Below are 19282 nucleotides of genomic sequence, written 5' to 3'. Positions count from 1 at the left end.
CTCTTTCTCCAAAATGTTTCCTCTCTTATAGGATTCCAGTAAACTAATGAAGACCCACCCAAATGGGTGAAGACACTTCTCCACTTAATCCAGTTTAACAGCCACTCTTGATTAAATCATATCTCCAGGGAGATGATCTGATTACAGTTTCAAACATACAAGGCCAAATAGGTATTAGAAGAAATGGCTACTTTTTCAAAATGGGATTAGGATTAAAGCATGGCTTTTCTGGGGTACATACATCATTTCAAACCAGCACAGTGGTCAAGCACAAGTAAAAGTGCTTCCTTTTACTTTATATATGTATTTCCCTTCACACTTCTAATTACTTATTCAGGGTGTTTCTCACTAGAATATATGCTTATGAAAGCAGGGCATTTGTCTTTCTTGTTCATTGATGTATCCACAGCACTTTGCACAGATCCTGGGCTCAACATTGTAAATTCAACCCTAAATATTTGTTAGATGATGATGAGCTGTCTAGTGGCAATCCAAAATTTTTATCAAATTATTTATCCTAGTCTTTAATTTATTGTTTAGAGCAGTTACAGGTTTACAGAAGAATCATGCAGAAAGTGCAGCGCTCACATAGATGTCCCCCCTCCGCCAGTTTTCTCTTATTTAGCTTTAGTGTGGCACATTTGTTATAATTGGTGAACCAATATTATTATAATTATATTAACTAAAGTCCATAGTTTTACATTAGGGTTTACTCTGTTGTCAGTTCTGCAGTTGTTTTTTTTCCTTAATTTTTATTGTGATAACATATACAACCTAAAATTTCCCATTTTAATCACTTTCAAGTATGTAATTCAGTGGTGTTAATTACATTCGCAATGTTGTGTTACCATTATATTTGCGTCGTCTTAAAGACATCCAAAGAAAAATTTGTATGCTTTCTTTCCTCTTTTTCATGTGCCAACTTCTGTAACACCTTTGTGATCTTATTAGTTAAAGGATTCATTCTGTAACTGTTTTTATTAAAAAGATAGAACCCGGCCAAAAAATCTACTTTTCTTTTTTGATATTAGGTGGTAATTGAAACTCTTTCAGTGGGAGCAACCATGCTATTGCCTCCATTACGAGAGCGGATGGAATTACTTCATTCTCTCTTACCCCAAGGACCTGACAGATGGGAAAGCTTATCTAAAGGACAGGTAAGTCTTTGAATGGAATGTAAGTAAACCAGTAATATCCCACACACATACCAATGGACTGAGAGGGAAATAAAGCTCATTGATTCTTTTTCTGGGCCAACCTACTAAATTGCATGAGTTTAAAAATATCTTTTACACTTATTTTGTTTTCTTTTAGTTATTTTTGTTAATGCTTATTATTTCAGTATCAATTTCTTCTTCCCCAAGCCATGAAATAGAAAGTGATATTATTGTTCATGCTGCCTTCTTTTGAAATAATCTGATTTTAATATGGAACAACAGTCTTAGAGAAATGTTGTGTTTTGATTTCACTGTACATATGAATTACTTGGAGGCCTAGTTAAATTGCAGTTTCTGATTCAGTCAGTCAAGCTCCTTTTACCCCCTTCCCCTTCCCACCTTTTCTCCTAAAATTCTGCATTTCCCACAAGCTCTCAGGTGATGTTTCTTGTCCTTAGACCTCAGACCACACTTTTTTTTTTTTTTTTTTTTTTTTGGCATGGGCAGGCTCCGGGAATCGAACCCGGGTCTCCAGCACAGCAGGTGAGAATTCTGCCACTGAACCACCGTTGCTCAGACCACACTTTTGAGTAGCATGGGCTGAGAATATTCACTTGTTGTTACTTTTCCATTCTATGATTATTTTGGCTACTTTAAAGAAATTTTTGTGGTAATGCAAAGATGAATCCAATGTGAATCTCATACCATGGGAACTTGTAGGCTAGTGGGGAAGATCGGCTTTGGATACAAATAAAATGTTTTCTCTGTGGCTTAATCAGTGATAAAGTATAGAATGTACTGATGATTTGGCTCATTTTAAAGTTTAATATATGTTAATTGTATTGACCGCACAAATATTTTTTTTCCCAGTGAAAACTGGTTTCTGTCTCCCCCAAATTTAGCATAAGAAAGATATAGACCTTTTGCATTTATCTTTCACTACCATTGTGTCTTTTGTAATTGAGGGTAATGTATTATACCAAGAGTTTCTTCTTTCCTGATGGGGCATAAACTACATCTTGTGAATATGATTCTTTTCAGAGAAGAATTATGGGTATATGCTGTTTTAGTTCAATAGGATTCTGCAAGGGAAAATTTATTGGCCACTAACTGACAGCCCCAAAGTATTTCAGCTGGTACAGGGTGCGAAATAAATTGCTAGTACAGATAGAACTTTATAAGGGAAGATGGGGAAATTAGTTGAAGAATGGATTTATTTAGGACTAATTATATAGTCAGAAGCCTTGGACTTGAGTGTCAGTTCCATCACTTAAGAATTGTGTTTTCTTAGACAATTTAGAAATTTCTTCAAGCCATCACCCTTGCCTACCTGCCTCATTTGGAAAGCAGAAATGATATCTGTTTTGCTCTCCTATCAAGCTTATTACCAGAGTCAAATGAGTAATTTATGTTCAAAGTTCGTTATGAACTGTGAAAAATTTTAGGAATATAAAGCAAAAAAAACCCACCAAAAATCAAAACACACAAAACCTACCAACACCCTCCATAGAACTGAAGAGATTCTGTAAGTTTGCTATAGAGCACAAGGGATAACTTTAAAAAATTAGGAGAGAATGAAAATAATAACGGGAACTTTCTATGATATGCAAAGGTAACATTCTTTAGCCATTTTTGTGTGTTAAAAGAACCAGGAATTAGATTCTTGAGCAAAAGAAAGTCACTCTGGTGAGTTAAGAAATTATCTCATGATTCAAATATAATATTTTCAATTTCTTAGATGAAAGAAATTATATAAACAATAGTAGAAATGGTATTGTAAAGCAAGTTTGATTTATTTCCCTAATAGGCCTATGTAGTGTGCCTGATAAAATGTTTGACATACAAATTACGTCCAAATAAAATTATGCATTTATTTGTGTTACATCTTCAGAAGAATTCATTTTTAGTTTTTTAAAAAATTTACAAATAATGCTGATACCGGTAAAATTGGTGATCATTTCTTAAACTGTTAGGAGCTAGTCTTTATTTTTACTTTCTTTTGAGCATAGTACTGTTTACACAATGCCAGGAAAATCAAAGATAGCTTATCACCTGTTATTTCCAATATGACTGATATGTACTAATTTGTTTGATTGTTTTTAATTATTAGCTGGAGGTGGAGGGAGGCAGGTAGCTTAGAATATTAGGTGTAGGCTTGATAAATATACTCAAGCTAAAAATGAATGTTCTTTATTACTTTTGTGGACGGGCCATGGTGGCTCAGCAGGCAGCATTCTTGCCTGCCATGGCGTAGACCTGCGTTTGATTCCTGGTGCCTGCCCATGCAAAAAAAAAAAAAAAAAAAAAAGAAATCGCTTTTTATTACTTTTACATGAAGTACTTCAGTTTTTTAATTTGTTGTTTGGTCCTAACATCACTTAGTAAGTCAAGCCAAAAATAAGTTCCCATGAATTCAAGGAGTAATGTTTGACTTGATGAGTTTGTTAAATCCACATTATTTAACAGTACCTAGATTTCTAATGATCCCTGGTAAAGCGATTGTATGGTAATTTATTAAATGATCTATTACATTTATTGAGTTATGACTCATTTTTCTAGCATCTCTTACAATGTCAAATGAGAGATGCTTTGGTTTTTTTGTTATATTCTGAATTTAAACATAAGGTACATGTTTACTGTGGTTCTGTGCCCAGAACCTTGAAAAAGTTTAAAAAGAGATGACTGTTAAGAAAAAGTATTTGATGATATGAGTATACTCATTCTTTCCAGTTTTAGTATCCTATACATGTTAAAATGAGTGCATTTTGTTCAGTCCAATAGAAAAATCAGTTGTAGAACCATAGATTTAAGGGGAAAATGGTACTTACAGGCAGTATAATATCCACAGCTGCCTTCCAGTGAGTATTTTACATTAGGTTAGATTTCAAGTAATTTATTTTAAATATTAGAGAGAATATTTGCCCTTGATAATTCTGTTGAAGAATGTATATTATAATTTATCTGCTGACATTCTTCCCTACTTACAGTGCTAAAATGATTATGCACAACATGCCATTTTAGCTTAGGAGTTTTAGGTATTGTAATGAAAAATGAAATAAAAAACTCCTTTGAGTTGTTAGGATTGAGAGTGAATTGCATTTTCCTAAATGGTACAAATTGGACAGCTTCTCTTACAATTATATATACCCTAAAAGATTATGAGGATATTAAATGCATTAGTTATCATCATAGTATAGTTATTTTCCTGGTATCCCCCTTAAAAATTTTTTTTCCTATGAATTTTAAGCTAATTATTAACTTGGTCCTATTTCATCATTGGAAATATTTTTCTTTAGAGAATGCAATTGGATATCATTCTGACAAGTTTGCAAGATCACACCCATGTGGCCTCCCTACTTGGCTATAGCTCCCCCTCTGATGCTGCTGACCTATCTTCTGTGTGTACTGGCTATGGAAGCTTGTCGGATCAACCCTATGGCATTCAGAGCTGCCATCCAGACACCCATCTGGCAGAAATTTTGATGAAGACACTCTTAAGAAATTTAGGATTTTATACAGTAAGTTACTCTTTTTCATTTTTGTAAGAAGAGAAGAGCTGGTCTTTTGGAGGGGTTGGGGATCTCTTCAGGTCAAGATATAAATAAAGCTCTGTCTCCACCTTCATCTCCCAAGTAGGAGAACATGTTAGATCATCTGAATATTGTGTGGGCCAGATGACATATAATTGAAAATTCCAAAGGGATTTATTTTAGAATTTTATGAAATATTTCTGATATTAATGTGGAAGAATAAATAGGTAAAAATAGCCAACATTTCTAAAAAGAATGATGAAGATGATTAACTTCTTCATGATTAACTGTTCCAGATTTAATATTGTAATAATGAAACAATGTGGTTGATAGTAAGAATGAATTGGTCAGTAGGAGACAATACAGTGGTCCCTATAGCTTTCCCTGTATTAGAATGCCATTGATTGCTTTGTTTTGTTTTGTATTTTTATTGTTTTTTTCTAATGAAATTTTATTGAGATATATTCACATACCATCCACCCAAAGTACACAATCAGTGGCAAATAGTATAATCATATAGTTGTGCATTCACGACAATCAATTTTAGAGCATTTTTATTATTCCAAAAAAAGAAATAAAAATAAAATGAAGACCCAGAATAACACATACCTTGTCCCCATTATTATTATTAAGATTATTGTTAATAATAGTGTTATTTGTTTTTATTTTGTTATTTATCTACCCATACACTGGCTAAAGGGAGTATCAGTCACAAGGTTTTTACAATCACATGCTCACACAATGAAAGTTATAATAGTTATACAATCGTTATCAAAGGTCAAAGCTACTGGATTACAGTTCAACAATTTCAGGTATTTCCTGCTAGCTATTCTAATACACTAGGAACTAAAAAGAAATATCTATATAATGAGTCAATAGTCATAATAATTTATTAAGTCCTAATTTCTTAGTTACTCCTCCTCCTTGTCAATTGATCATTCTCTCACTCTTCATGGATTTCTGAGCAATGACCATTTTAACATCTTTGTGCTTCATAGGGGTGTTGACATACCTTATGGGGGAGAAGAATGAAACCGGCTGATGTTCTTAGAGAGACTGGTACTTCTGGGTTTCAGGACTTTTCTGTCTCACGAACAATCTGGAGGCCTTAAGTTTCTAAAAAAACAAACTTACAAAGAAAAATGTAAAGTCTTAGAGCTCAGGATATTCTTTAGGTTTTCAGGAATACTTTTGGTTGGAGCATAGCATACTCTGGCAATTTACAATATCTGGCTTGCAATAGAGTAACCTCCAGAATGCCCTCTAGACTCTGTTTGAAATATCTTAGCCACTGAAACTTTATTTTGTTCGTTTCTTTTCCCCCCTTTGGTCAAGAAGGCCTTCTCGATCCCACGATGACAGGGCCAGGTTCATCCCTGGGAATCATGGCCCATGTTGCCAGGGAGACTTACACCCCTGGAACTCATGCCCCACATAGTAGGGAGGGTAGTGAGTTTATTTGCAGAGTTGGCCTAGAGAGAGAGGCCACATCTGAACAACAAAAGAGGTTCTCTGGGGGTGACTTTTAGGCACAATTATAAATAGGCTTAGCTTCCCTGTTGCAAAAATAAGTTTCGTAAGGGCAAGCCTCAAAATCAAGGGCGTGGCTTGTTAAACTGGGAGTCCCTAATGCTTGAGAGAGTATGAAGAGTTCCTCAGATAGGTATGTTTAATGGTTCTGCGCTTTTCTCCAGTCTCTCAAGGGAGGGAACTTTGCAAAAAATTTTTTAATTTTCTGTCCAAAATACATTGGAATGTATCTGGGCATTAACTTAACCTGTACAGAATAACAAGATCTCATTCTCCATGTAATTATGATGACTTTCAGAGCTGAGGAACTCTAGCTCTGAATTGCAAATGCCACACAGATACCCAAAATTCCAGAGAACTACCGCATTATATGTAAAGAGCACAGCATCTCAAAATTTACGAATATCAGGAATAGAGTGACTGCTGTAAGATCTTACATTCTAGGAACCTTTATAGTGAGCCTTATTGAACATTCTGTACTCCTTAATCATCAATTGCCTAGTCTCTGCCCACTTTCTATCCCCTAATAACCTATACTCTCAAATTCAAACTCTTGGAGTTTGCTTATTATAGTTAGTTTATGCTAGTGAGACCATACATTATATGTATATTCATTTCTGCGTTATTTCACTCAACATACTTTCCTCAAGGTTCATTCACCCAGTTGCATGCCTCACGACATTATTCCTTCCTACAGCTACTTAGTATTCCATCATATGTATACCCCACTGTTCACCCTTCCGTTCATTGGTCAGTATATCCTTAGACCACCATAAGCATTTCAAATCATGAATAATGCCACCATAAACACCGGTGTACAAATGTCTGTTCCTATCCCTGCTTTTAGTTCTTCCAAGTATATACCTAGTATCTGGGTTATACTTAGCCTCCTGTGGAACCACCACACTGCCCTCCTGAGGGGCTGCACCATTCTTCTCCTCTACCAACAGTGAATAGGTATATCTCTCTCTCCACATCTTCTCCAGCACTATTTTTCAGACTTTTATTCACCCACCATGCAATCCATTGTAAGTGTTCAATCAATAGCTCCTGATGTGATCACACAGTTAAGCATTCACCACCACAATTTCTATGAGAATATTTCCATTTCTTTGGCTAAGAAAAAGGAAGAGGAAAGAGGAAAAAAAAGAGAGAGAGACAACGCCAGTGAAAGAATCCCATACTCCTCCCTTATATCCCACTCTTATGGACATTTAGCTGTGCTATATTGCGTTGTACAATTAATGAACGAATATTACAATGTTATTGTTAATTATAGACCCTAGTTTGCATTAATTGTATTTTTTCCAGATATCTTCACATTTTTAACACACTGCAATTGTGAGATTCATTTGTTCTCCCACATGTAAAAACTTTCTTATATTTGTACATTTAATCACCATCATTGTCCATTCTAGGTTTCACTAAGTTACACAGTCCCAGTTTTTATCCTGGTGTCATACATGCCCCTAGCCTTCCGCTTTCAATCCTACTCACACTCAGCTTTGTTCATTATACTTACAATATGGTGCAACCATCACCCAGTATTGTGCTATACATTTCTGAATCTTCACAATCAATCCTGTTGAACATTCTGTACTCCTTTAGCATCAAATGTCCAATGTCTACCATCTTTCTGCCTCCTGATAACCTTTACTCTCAACTTTAATTCTCAGAGTTTGTGCATTATCGTTTATTCGTATTAGTGAGACCATATACTGTTTGTTCTTTTGTTTTTGGCTTATTTTGCTCAACATAATGTCCTCTGGATTCATTTTGGGCTGTTTCCATCTCTTGACAATCGTGAATAATGCCTCTTACAAACATCAGTATGCAAGTGTCCATTCGTGTCCTTGCTTTTAGTTCTTCTGAATATATACCTAATAATGGAATTGCTGGATCATATAGCAATTCTATACTTAGCTTCCTAAGGAACTGCCAAACTACCTTCCAGAGCAGCTGCATCATTCTAAATTCCCATCAGTGAGTAAGTGTACCGATTTTTCCATGTCCTCTGCAGAACGTGTAGTCTCCTGTTTTTTTGATAATGACCATTCTAGTAGATGTGAGATGATATCTGACTGTAGTTTTGATTTGCATTTCCCTAATAACCTAGTGAAGCTGAGCATCTTTTTATATGCTTTTCAGCCATTTGTTTTTCCCCTTTGGAAAAGTGTCTCTCCGTGTCTTTTTTTTTTTTTGTATGCTGTGTGGTAGGGTCACATTTTGTTCTTTTTTCCGTGGAATATCATTGCAGCACCAATTGTTGAATTTTTGTTTGTTTGTTTTTTGGTTTCTTTGCTTGGGAAGTGCATGGCCTGGGAATTGAACCCAGGTCTCTCTCATGGCAGATGAGAATTCTACCACTAAACTACTCTGGCACCCCTTTTGGCTATTTTTTATGGGATTGTTTGTCCTTTTGTTGTGGAGTTGTAGAATCTCCTTATATATTCTGCATAGTAAACCCTTAGCTGATGTATGATTCCCAAAAGTTGTCTCCCATTGTGTAGGCTGCCTTTTTACTTTCCTGACAAAGTCCTTTGATGTGCAGAAATAATCAGTTTTGCGCAGATCCCATTTATCTATTTCTTTTTTCATTGCTTGTGCTTTGGGTATAAGGTCTGGAAAACCACCTCCTATCACAAGATCTTTAGGATATTTCCCTACATTTTCTTCTAAAATTTTTGTGGTCTTAGCTCTAATGTTTAGGTCTTTGATCCATTTTGAGTTAATTTTTATATAAAGTGTGAGATGGGGTCCTCTTTCATTTGTTTGAATGTGGATATCCAGTTCTACAAGTACCATTTGTTAAAGTTGAGTTCCAGATTGACTTGTCTGCCTTATAAAAAAAACAATTGCCCTTAGATGAAAGGGTCTATTTCTGAACACCTAAAATTATACCATTGGTCAGTCTATCTGTCTTTATGCCAGTACCATGCTATTTTTTTTTTGCTTTTTTTTTATTATAAAAATTTTGTTTTGACTACTGTAGCTTTATAATATGCTTTAAAGTCAGGTGGTATGTGACCTTCCACTTCATTTTTGTTTCTCAAGATATTTTTAGTTGTTGGGGCACTCCAAATAAATTTGATTATTTGGTTTTTCTATTTCTATAAAGTAAGTTGTTGGGATTTTAATTGGTATTGCATTGAATCTAGAACAATTTGGGTAGAAATGACATCTTAATCATATTTAGTCTTCCAGTTCATAAACATGATATGTCCTTTCATTTATTTAGACCTTGCTTGACTTTTTTTAGGAATGTTTTATAGTTTTCTATGTATAGGTCTTTTATGTCCTTGGTTAAATTTATTTCTAAATATTTGATTCTTTTGGTTGCTATTATAAATGGAATTTTTTCTTGATTTCCTCCTCAGATTGCTTATTCCTATTGTATAGAAACACTACTGATTTTTGCGTGTTGATCTTGTATCCTGCCACGTTGCTGTACTCATTTATTAGCTCTAGTAGCTTTGCTGTAGATTTTTCAGGAGTTTCTACATATAGGATCATGTCCTCTGCAGACAGTAAAAGTTTTACTTATTCGTTTCTAATTTGGATGGCTTTTATTTCTTTTTCTTGCCTAATTGCTCTGGCTAGAACTTCCAGCATATTATTTAATAATAATGGTGATAGTGACATCCTTGTCTGTTCCTGATCTTAGAGGGAAAACTTTCAGTCTTTTCCCATTGAGTATGATGTTAGCTGTGCTTTTCATATATTTCCTTTATCACACTGAGGAAGTTCCCATCTATTTCTATCCTTTGAAGTGCTTTCATCAAGAGAGGATGCTGAATTTTGTCAGATGTCTTTTCTGCATCAATCAAGATGATCATGTGGTTTTTATGCTTTTATTTATTGATGTGGTGTATTGCAATAATTGATTTTCTTGTGTTGTACCATGCTTGCATACCTGGAATAAAGCCCCTTGGTCATGGTATATAATATTTTTAATGTGCTGTTGGATTTGATATGCAAGTATTTTGTTGAGGACTTGTGCATCTATATTCATTAAAGAAGATTGATCTATAAATTTATTTTTTTGTAGTATCTTTGCCTGGCTTTGGTTTTAGGGTGATGTTGGCTTTATAGAATGTATTAGGTAGCTTCCCCTCTACTTTAATTTTTTTTTGAAGAGTTTGAGCGGAATTGGTACTAATTTTTTCTTGAATGTTTGGTATAATTCACCTGGGAAGCCATTTGGTCCTGGACTTGTATTTTTTTCAGAGTTTTTTAATAACTGATTCATTCTTTTGAGATTTGTCTGTTGAGATCTTCTATTTCTTCTTGAGTCAGTGTTGGTTGTTCCTGCTTTTCTAGGAAGTTGTTCATTTCATCTACGTTGTCTAGATTGTTAGCTTATAGTTGCTCATATTATCTTCTCATTGCCTTCTTTACTTCTGCAGGGTCAGTAGTTATGTCCTCCCTCCCATACCTGACTTTATTTTGCATCCTCTCTCTTTTTTTTCTTTCTCAGCCTAGCTAAGGGGCCATCGATTGTATTGATTTTGTCAAAGAACCAACATCCGGTTTTGATAATTCTATTGTTTTCATGTTATAGAGTTATTTTTTCCTCTAACCTTTGTTATTTCTTTTCTTCTGTTTCCTTCAGTTTACTGCTTTTTCTCTGTTTCTTGAGGGGAGCTGTTAAGTCTTCCATTTTTGCTCTTTCTTCTTTTTTGATATAGGTGTTTAGGGCAATAAATTACCCTCTCAGCACTGTTTGTGTATGTCCCATAAGTTTTGATATGTTGTGTCCTCATTTTCATTTTCTTTGAGATATATACTGATTTCTCTTGCAATTTCTCCCTTGGGTTACAATTTCACAATTTTAGGTTTTTACTTTTAGCTACTCTAAAATACTGGAGACTAAAAGAGATATCAATAAAATGATTCAGCATTCATATTCATTTGTTAAGTCCTATCTTCCATGTATAATTCCACCATCACCTTTGATCTTTCCATACCTCTCATTGGGGTTGTTTGGGCTATGGCAATTCTAAATTTTTGATATTGGAAGGGTCTGTCACTAATATGGGGTAGGGAGATGGAACTGTCTGATGTTCTGGAGAAGCTGGGCAATGTTTCAGGACTTATCTGGACCAGGGACCCATCTGGAGTTTGTAGGTTTCTGGCAAGTTACGCTAGTGCCTAGAACCCTTGTGGAATCTTATAAATTGTCCTAGGTGTTCTCTGGGACTGGCTGGAATGTTCCTCATTGGGGTTGGCTGGTTATGATAGGTAGCAAGGTCTACCTGAAACTTGTGTAAGAGCAACCTCCAAAGTAGCCTCTCAACTCTATTTGAACTCTCTCTGCCACTGATACTTTATTAATTACACTTCTTTCCCCCCATTTGGTCAGGATGAAATGGTTGATCCCACAGTGCCAGGTCTGGATTCATCCCTGGATGTCATGTCCCACGTAGGGGGGAGGATAATGATTTCACTTGCAGAGTTGGGTTTAGAGAGAGTGAGGCCACATCTGAGCAACAAAAAGAGGTCCTCCAGAATATACTGTAGGATGTATCCAGGCATCACATAATCTATGCAGAATTAAAGGACCTCTTTCTTATTCTGGGCACCCTGTATTTCATTGTTCAGATGAGCTATACAGATAGGTTGAGTTAGATTATGTGCTACAGAAAATTTCAGTTCCAACCAAATAAACCTTTCTTCCATTGATCTTAAAGAATATGTGTGGTTCTAAAATATAGATAGTCTTTCTTACCCCTGCATTCTGAATTACTTTAATCCCAACCTGCTCGGCTTCATTCTTATCTGTAAATACCAGATTAAGTATATAAAACAGCCTTTCGAAATCCAGAACTAATAATCCCCATTCTGGACTTAATAACGATACTTTTTTAAAGAATATTTTTATTGAGAAATATCCACGCATGTGCAGTACAACCATATTGTACAATCAGTGGCTCACAATATCATCACATAGTTGTGTATTCTTCATCATTATCATTTTTAGAATATTTGCATCACTCCAGAAAAATAAATAAAAAGGAAAAAAAACACTCATACATCCCCTTATCCTCTCTCTCATTGACCTACAGTTCTACCAATGCTTATTTATTTATTTATTTATTTATCTTTTACTACCAATTCTTTTTAATTATCAGCCAACCATAGTCTGATGTATCTTGGCACTGCACCAAGCCGTAGAGAATTACAAAGCCTCATTCCTGTTCTGGACTCTAGGAGTCCAGGCTGTCTAAATGAGCCCTCCAGAGAGGCTGATTCAGACTACCAGTTATAGAAAATTTAGTTCTAGACATAATAAACCTCTCTGCCTTTGATCTTATATAGCAGCTAAAGGTGTAAAGTACATACACTATCATCTTTTACCCTGCACTCTAATTTGTCTTAGACCCAGCCAGATTGGCTTCATTTTGAACTGTTAATTGAGGCTTGATCTCTTTCTCGGTTACTTTGTGTTATATATAGCCATGCTAACTTTCGGGTCTGCAGCACTCCATTTCTGGGACCCAGGTATCCCAGAGCTACTCAGAAGTTCCAGGGAAATACCAGCTGATATGCATATAGCTCAGTGTCTCAGAATCCAGAAAAACATCCACAACTTCAGACCAAATGTGGCTGCTATAATGTCCCAAAATCCATGCTCTCATTTTTTTATTAGTATTTTGTGAGAGACCCTTTAGCATATTTGTTTGTTTGTTTCTGACCCATTCTGCACAGCCCATTGTCCCCAAGGTTTATTCAATTTTTTGTATGCCCCTTGATGTCACCTTAATTTTTGAAGGACAATTTTGCCATATATTGGATTCTTGGTTGGCAGTTTTTCTCTTATCATAAATATATCACTGCAGAAGGCCATACATTTTTACTCCATGGTATTTCCTAGATTCATCCTCTTTTTTTTTTTTTTTCATTTCTATGGTTCTAACCCAGGTCATTATGACCTAATGTAATAAAAATACTGTATCTGTTGTCACTATTGCTGGTCTTTCCTCAGCATCTTTCAGCTGCTGGAATAACCTTGTTGTATTAAATAACCTCATTATATTAAATTAACCTCCTTAATACACCATTTTCATCCCAGCATTGTTCCTGGTAAACCTATCTTTTCCTTGTTCTTCCTTTCTGCCAACTTGTGATTTCTAGGAAGCCTTTTTCTATTAACCCTAACTAACCACGTGACAATAGCTGCACATACTTATGCCTCTCAGCACTTTTAGGATCAAAATGTACTGTGTGGATTCACTTTGAATTGGTTGTGTATCATTTCATATTGCCCCCTAAGCCTCTTCAGGGCTGCATCTGCATATTCTTTTTCTTCTACATAAGTCTCAGTGCTCTGCTCTGCCCACATTAAAAATTTTTCACTCAAAGTGGAAATTGTTTTTGTAGAGTTGTTTTCTTTCGGACTTGAGAATGCAAATTTGATCTGATGTTTGATAGCTATAGGATGTAATGGTTGTATATGGAGTGGCAACAGTATATCTGTTTGTTAATGACTGAAACTGTTTTCCAAAGTTCTAAGGAACATTTATGCTACGTTAAAATAGTAGCTTGCTTATGTCAGGACTGAGGTAGGTATGTCCATTATATGAAAATGGAAATAATTAAAATATTTACTTCTTTTGGGATATAATAATAAATGATTGTTTTTTTATTTAATTTAAAGCAGATTAGTCATGGTCTAAATTTTAAAATAATGGTGTTTATCTGGCAAATTTTAATTGTGCTTATAAAGCAATGGCCTTAAATATGTTCTGAAATCGTAAACATAGACCAAACTTTATGCACAAAGATGTTCATTACATGATTATTCATAGGAAATAAAAAATGGAAACAACTGTTAAGTAAATTATATGTGCTAAATGGTCTATGATTTAAATTTTATATTCACATGGTTTATGGAAATGTAACAAATATATACGAATTTCTTGAAAAAAGAGCAAGATTAAAAGTAGAATATATAGTACAATGGAAACAAAAACACAAAATACCAAGAAAGAAATGCATCAAAAATTATTATTAATATTTTTCTTAGTGTGGTTGGCTAAATGGTGATTTTAACTTTCTTTTTTACATAGTTTTGGCATTTTTATACTGAACTTTTTTTTTAACTTTTTATCTTGAAATAATTTAAAATAGAGGAGTTACAAGAATTATTCAAAGAATTCTCCTGTACCTTTCACCCAGATTTGCTCTATTTTTTTTTATTCTTAATAATTTGAGAGTAAATTGCAGATATCATGCCTCCTACCTTTAAATACTTAAGCATGCAATAAGTATGTAGTTTTTTTTTTGTTTTTTTTTTTACATGGGCAGGCAAGGACAAGATCATTCTCTTATGAAATGGCAGAACAGTGATTAATGTCAGGAAATTTCACGCTGATAATAGTGCTATTATCTAATAAACACTCTATACTTGAATTTCTACAGTTGTCTCAATTATGTCCTTTATAGCAACACCTGCCTGTAATCAAGGATTCAATTCAGAATCACACATTGTATTTAGTTGTCATTTTTCTTTAGTCCAGTTATTTATTTTATCATCAGAAGAAAGTTAATTTGTAAGGATTGTGTTCTTAGAAATTCACAAACATGAAATGTTTATGCAGAAGGCCTAGAAAGCGATAGGGTCACAGTGTTGAAACATGCTATCTTTGGGTAATAGTACTATTTTGCTTTTTCTTGATTTTTGTATTTCCAAAGTTTCTATAGAGTAACGTGCATTACTTTATTAATGGAAGCCAAATTGAAATTGCTTGTCAAACCTTACCATTTATTAGGGTTATAGCCAGGATTTAAAAATTGATAGTTTGGAGAGAGAAGATAATGATTCTTAAGTCAGAATGATTTATGGTGGGGCATTACTTTCATTTTCAGATATTTCAGATATAATCTTTATATCATTTTAGGATCAAGCATTTGGGGAGCTGGAAAAGAATAGTGATAAATTTCTACTTGGAACATCATCATCGGAGAATAGTCAGCCTGCTCATCTTCATGAATTGCTGTGTTCACTACAAAAACAACTGCTGGCATTTTGCCATATCAATAACATTAGTGAGGTACATGATTCTTTGCATTTTTGGTGATGCATTGGGGTCCTCAAAAACTCAGCTATTTGGGAATTCCATGAATTTTTTTGGACCTTGAATATTTCAAAGTAGTAATTCAGGAAACTTTTTTCCCTTCAGAACTCAAGCAGTGTGGCATTACTTCATAAACATCTCCAGCTCTTGTTGCCTCATGCCACAGATATTTATTCGCGTTCTGCAAATTTGCTCAAAGAAAGCCCTTGGAATGGCAGCGTTGGAGAAAAATTAAGAGGTGTGTGTGGTATTGGGTTTCAAATTTAATCCCCGTTTGGAAAGCAAGGGTCATTATCCTTTTTAAAGCCCTAAGAGAATATGAAGCCTCTGGTAGAAGAGGAATGATTTCTTGAATCTCCTTTCAATTGAAAATCCTTTTGATTTTGGTTTGGGGGTGATAATAACAGTGAGCAATCTGATTGATCTTAAAGATTCTATTTGGAATGACAAAAGCCTAATTTGATGGTACTGGAGAATATAAACTAAAAAGATTAATTTTAAATGGTATGGAGTGAGATTTTTATTTATTTATTTCCCTCCCTTTTTTCAGTATTTGCCACTGTGTCCCTCTTTCCTTCTTGGAATGCTTTCTTTTTGGATTTCTGTGTATTCCTCATCCTATTTTGTCTCATATCTGTCTGCTATTTTTCAGTGGGCTCCTCTAGACCCCTCTTCCTTGGACATATCTTTCAATGTTGAAGATCCTCTGAATTTTGCCTTCAATCTTTTCTCCCCGAATGATCTTATCTAGTCCTAGTGCCTTTAACCTCCATTTTGTATGTTGATGACTACCAAATCTGTATTTAGTTGAGACTTCCTTTCCTGAGTACTAAAGCCTTTTCCTTGATTTGCCTACTGGATGCTTTTTCTTCATTGTCTCAAAGGCAACTAAAATGTAGTATGTCCTAAACGGAACTCTTCTCTGAAGTTCCCTCACTGAAAAAATAAAATAAACAAACTAAAAAACTGAAATCATTGCTTGCTAGGTACCTACGTTTAGCTGTTCCACAGTCAACTAAAATGTAATATGTTTAATCTAAGCTCGTCTCTGAATCATCCTCCCTGCCCCCAAACGTAAGTAAGACAATGAGCTTTCTAAAAGAAACCTGACCATTGGCTCCATTTTCTTAGTACTAGTAGTATCCTTTTTCTTTCTTCTGTGCCCTCTACTATCACTTTTATTTAGGTCTATATTGTCTTGACTGAACTACTATACCAGTCTCCTAACTGGTCTCCTTGCCTCCAGACATGCCCCGTTTTCTTGTCAGTCTTTACACTATGACCATAGGCAGTCATGGTGGTTGGGGGCGTGTTTTCCAAAATACAAATCTAATTACTCAACTCCATGTCTTAAAAAAATCTTTCTGTGATTTCCCCATTGCCAATAGGATTAAGACCCAGTTCTTTAGAATCGCATAAGTGGCTTTTTATGATCTGGCCCCAGATTTCCTTTTCATTTTCATTTACCCTCCTGTTGTTATTTTCTATCGTACCCCCACCATTCCTTCCTTTCCTACCAAACCTGCACTGTAAAATCCAACCATAGTGAACTACTTGCTGATTCTCAAAGGACTTGTTCAAACTTTTTCTTTTCTGAATCTTTTGCAGTATTGTTCATCTACCTGGAATGTACATCCTTACACACACAGCTGATTCCTATTTATTCTTTAGATCTCAGTTTAGACATTATTTTATTATCATACAGGAGAGGGACATCTTGATCTCAAAGACTAGGATGCATGGTTCACAACCTCTGGTCACCAGATTTTTCCTCTTATCTGGAGAGGTATTATAATTGCTTCACTTTAATTGTATGTCTATTCCCACTAGACTGCAAGCATCTCAGGGGCATTAACCAGGTCTTGTCCCCTCACCCGTGTCTCCAGTGCTAATACAGAGTGTGGCACATAGTGGGTGTTCAGTAATGTTTGGTAAAAATATGAATGAATAATTTGAAACTAATATGCTTTGTTATGTTATAAAGGTAATTTTAAGTAACTTACTCTTTTTTTCCTGAATTACCAGAGTGAAATATTGAAGCAAAATTGATTTGAAACCAATACAGATAATAAAAAGACATGTTTTTTAGTGTTATCTTAATAAAAAAGGAAATTAGATTTTTGAAATATCAAAGGCTTCCCTCACTAGAATGTTAGCATTATGAGGGCAGGTATTTTTGTTTGCTTTCTTCATGGCTGTATCTCTCTTTTACCTCACATAGTGTCTGGGATGTTGTAGGTACTCAACAACATTTCTTGAGTAAATTTATAAATGAGGATAAATTTGCGAATGAGAAATTCATAATACATTTTTAAGGGAAGCAGCTATAATCCTTTGAATTTGTTGGTATGGAGGATATGTGCGCTTTCCTACAAAATATTTCTTGGTGGCACTGTCAGAAAGTGAGTAAATACTAGTACCACACAAGCTACCAAGTAGGTACTCAATGAAGAGTTGTTAGATTATAAAAGTGTTCTTTCATGAATTGTAACAAATGTACCACACTAAAGCAAGGTATTAATGACAAGGTAGTATAGTATTCAGGGCTCTCTAGGGAAATAGAACCAGCAGGAGGTATCTATAAATATGAGATTTTATAAAAGTGCCTCTTGCAACTATGGGGATGTATGAGTCCAAATTCTGTAGGGTAAGCTGTGAGCTGGCAACTCTGATGAAGGTCTTTCATGAATTTCCCAGGAGAGGCTGGTTGGCTGAAGTGGAGACTCTCTCCTGGCTTTTCCTTTAAAGCCTTTGACTGATTAGATTAAACATCGCTTATTATGGAAGACACTCCTCTTAGCTGACTACACATGTAAATCAGCCATAGATGCTATCAACAGGCTTATTATGATTTAATGTAGATTTAAGTCTACAAAGTGTGCTCACAGCAGTTGATAGGCTGGTGTTTGCTTGACCAAATAACTGGATACCATCACGTGGCCAAGTTGACACATGAATCTAACTATCACGGGTAGTTTATAGGGACTGTCTATCTTAGGCATGATTTCTCTGTAAACCTACAACTTCTCTAATAATAAAAAGAAAAGTATAGTCTAAAATGGCATGTCTCAGGTTTTTTTTTTTTAAGTTTGAAATAATTGATCCATGTTATATTTCTTACCCTTCATAGATGTGATATACGTCTCAGCTGCAGGGAGTATGCTCTGCCAAATTGTTAACTCCCTGCTGTTACTCCCAGTGTCAGTGGCTCGACCTTTATTGAGTTACCTACTAGACCTGTTGCCACCTCTTGATTGCCTTAACAGACTCCTGCCTGCTGCTGCTCTTTTAGAGGACCAAGAGTTACAGTGGCCTCTTCATGGTAAGCAAAGATAGTAAAAGAATAAATAAAGCTTTTGATAAAAGTTGTTCCTCTTGTATAAATTAAGTAAATTATATCTGCATGGCGGTGTTCTGTGTGATCAAAAAGATAAAGTTGTTATCTTTTAGGATTTTAGTCTAAAGCAGGCAGAGGAGATGGACCACTTAAGTTGCTCCTCTGTGTATGTGAGAGTCATATACAAAGGGTCTTTATGGTTATTAGATTTTGACACTGTATTTCATCAATTTTAACACATTGTTTTCAGATTTTGACATGTTGAAATTGGAGTGCACTTATAATGGATGATAGGAAATCTTTGGTGTTATAGTTTAATCAGCAGCACTTTTTTTCCTTAGAAGTATTTGAAATAATGATGCATCTACCAATCAGTGGATTCTTTGATTCAGTTAAAACATTTTGTTACTTAAATACAAAGACTTAAAATTTTAAATCTCTGGCTTTAAAATATTTTGTATTTTGTTTGCATATATAGATAACTGATTGTGAAAGATGGAAACTAAAAACTATCATTCATTGTTTTTCTTTTTAGGTACTTTATAGGACATTGATTTCGATTTTAGGCATAGTGCCTGGATATATTCTTTATTTGTAAAATGTTGGTGATTATGGATAATTGAATATAGCTTAAAATGTTATGTCTGGAAG

General features: G+C 34.9%; 1 protein-coding gene across 12 annotated transcripts in view; it reads left to right on the top strand.

Moving 5' to 3' along the window:
- Positions 1 to 19282, top strand: part of HERC1 (HECT and RLD domain containing E3 ubiquitin protein ligase family member 1) — a 291819-nt gene that overhangs the window by 101149 nt on the left and 171388 nt on the right. For all 12 annotated transcript variants that reach the window (XM_077128149.1, XM_077128154.1, XM_077128157.1 and 9 more), the window contains 5 exons: positions 1032 to 1157; positions 4454 to 4675; positions 15118 to 15270; positions 15400 to 15532; positions 18425 to 18616. In XM_077128149.1, the coding sequence (XP_076984264.1) occupies positions 1032 to 1157; positions 4454 to 4675; positions 15118 to 15270; positions 15400 to 15532; positions 18425 to 18616 (826 nt within the window). The remainder of the gene's footprint in view (positions 1 to 1031; positions 1158 to 4453; positions 4676 to 15117; positions 15271 to 15399; positions 15533 to 18424; positions 18617 to 19282) is intronic.

The sequence above is a fragment of the Tamandua tetradactyla genome, chromosome 14, assembly GCF_023851605.1.
Source record: "Tamandua tetradactyla isolate mTamTet1 chromosome 14, mTamTet1.pri, whole genome shotgun sequence".
NCBI classification, from domain to species: Eukaryota; Metazoa; Chordata; class Mammalia; order Pilosa; family Myrmecophagidae; genus Tamandua; species Tamandua tetradactyla.
Note: the sequence above shows the minus strand (reverse complement) of the source record. Positions and strands in the feature narration are given on the sequence as shown.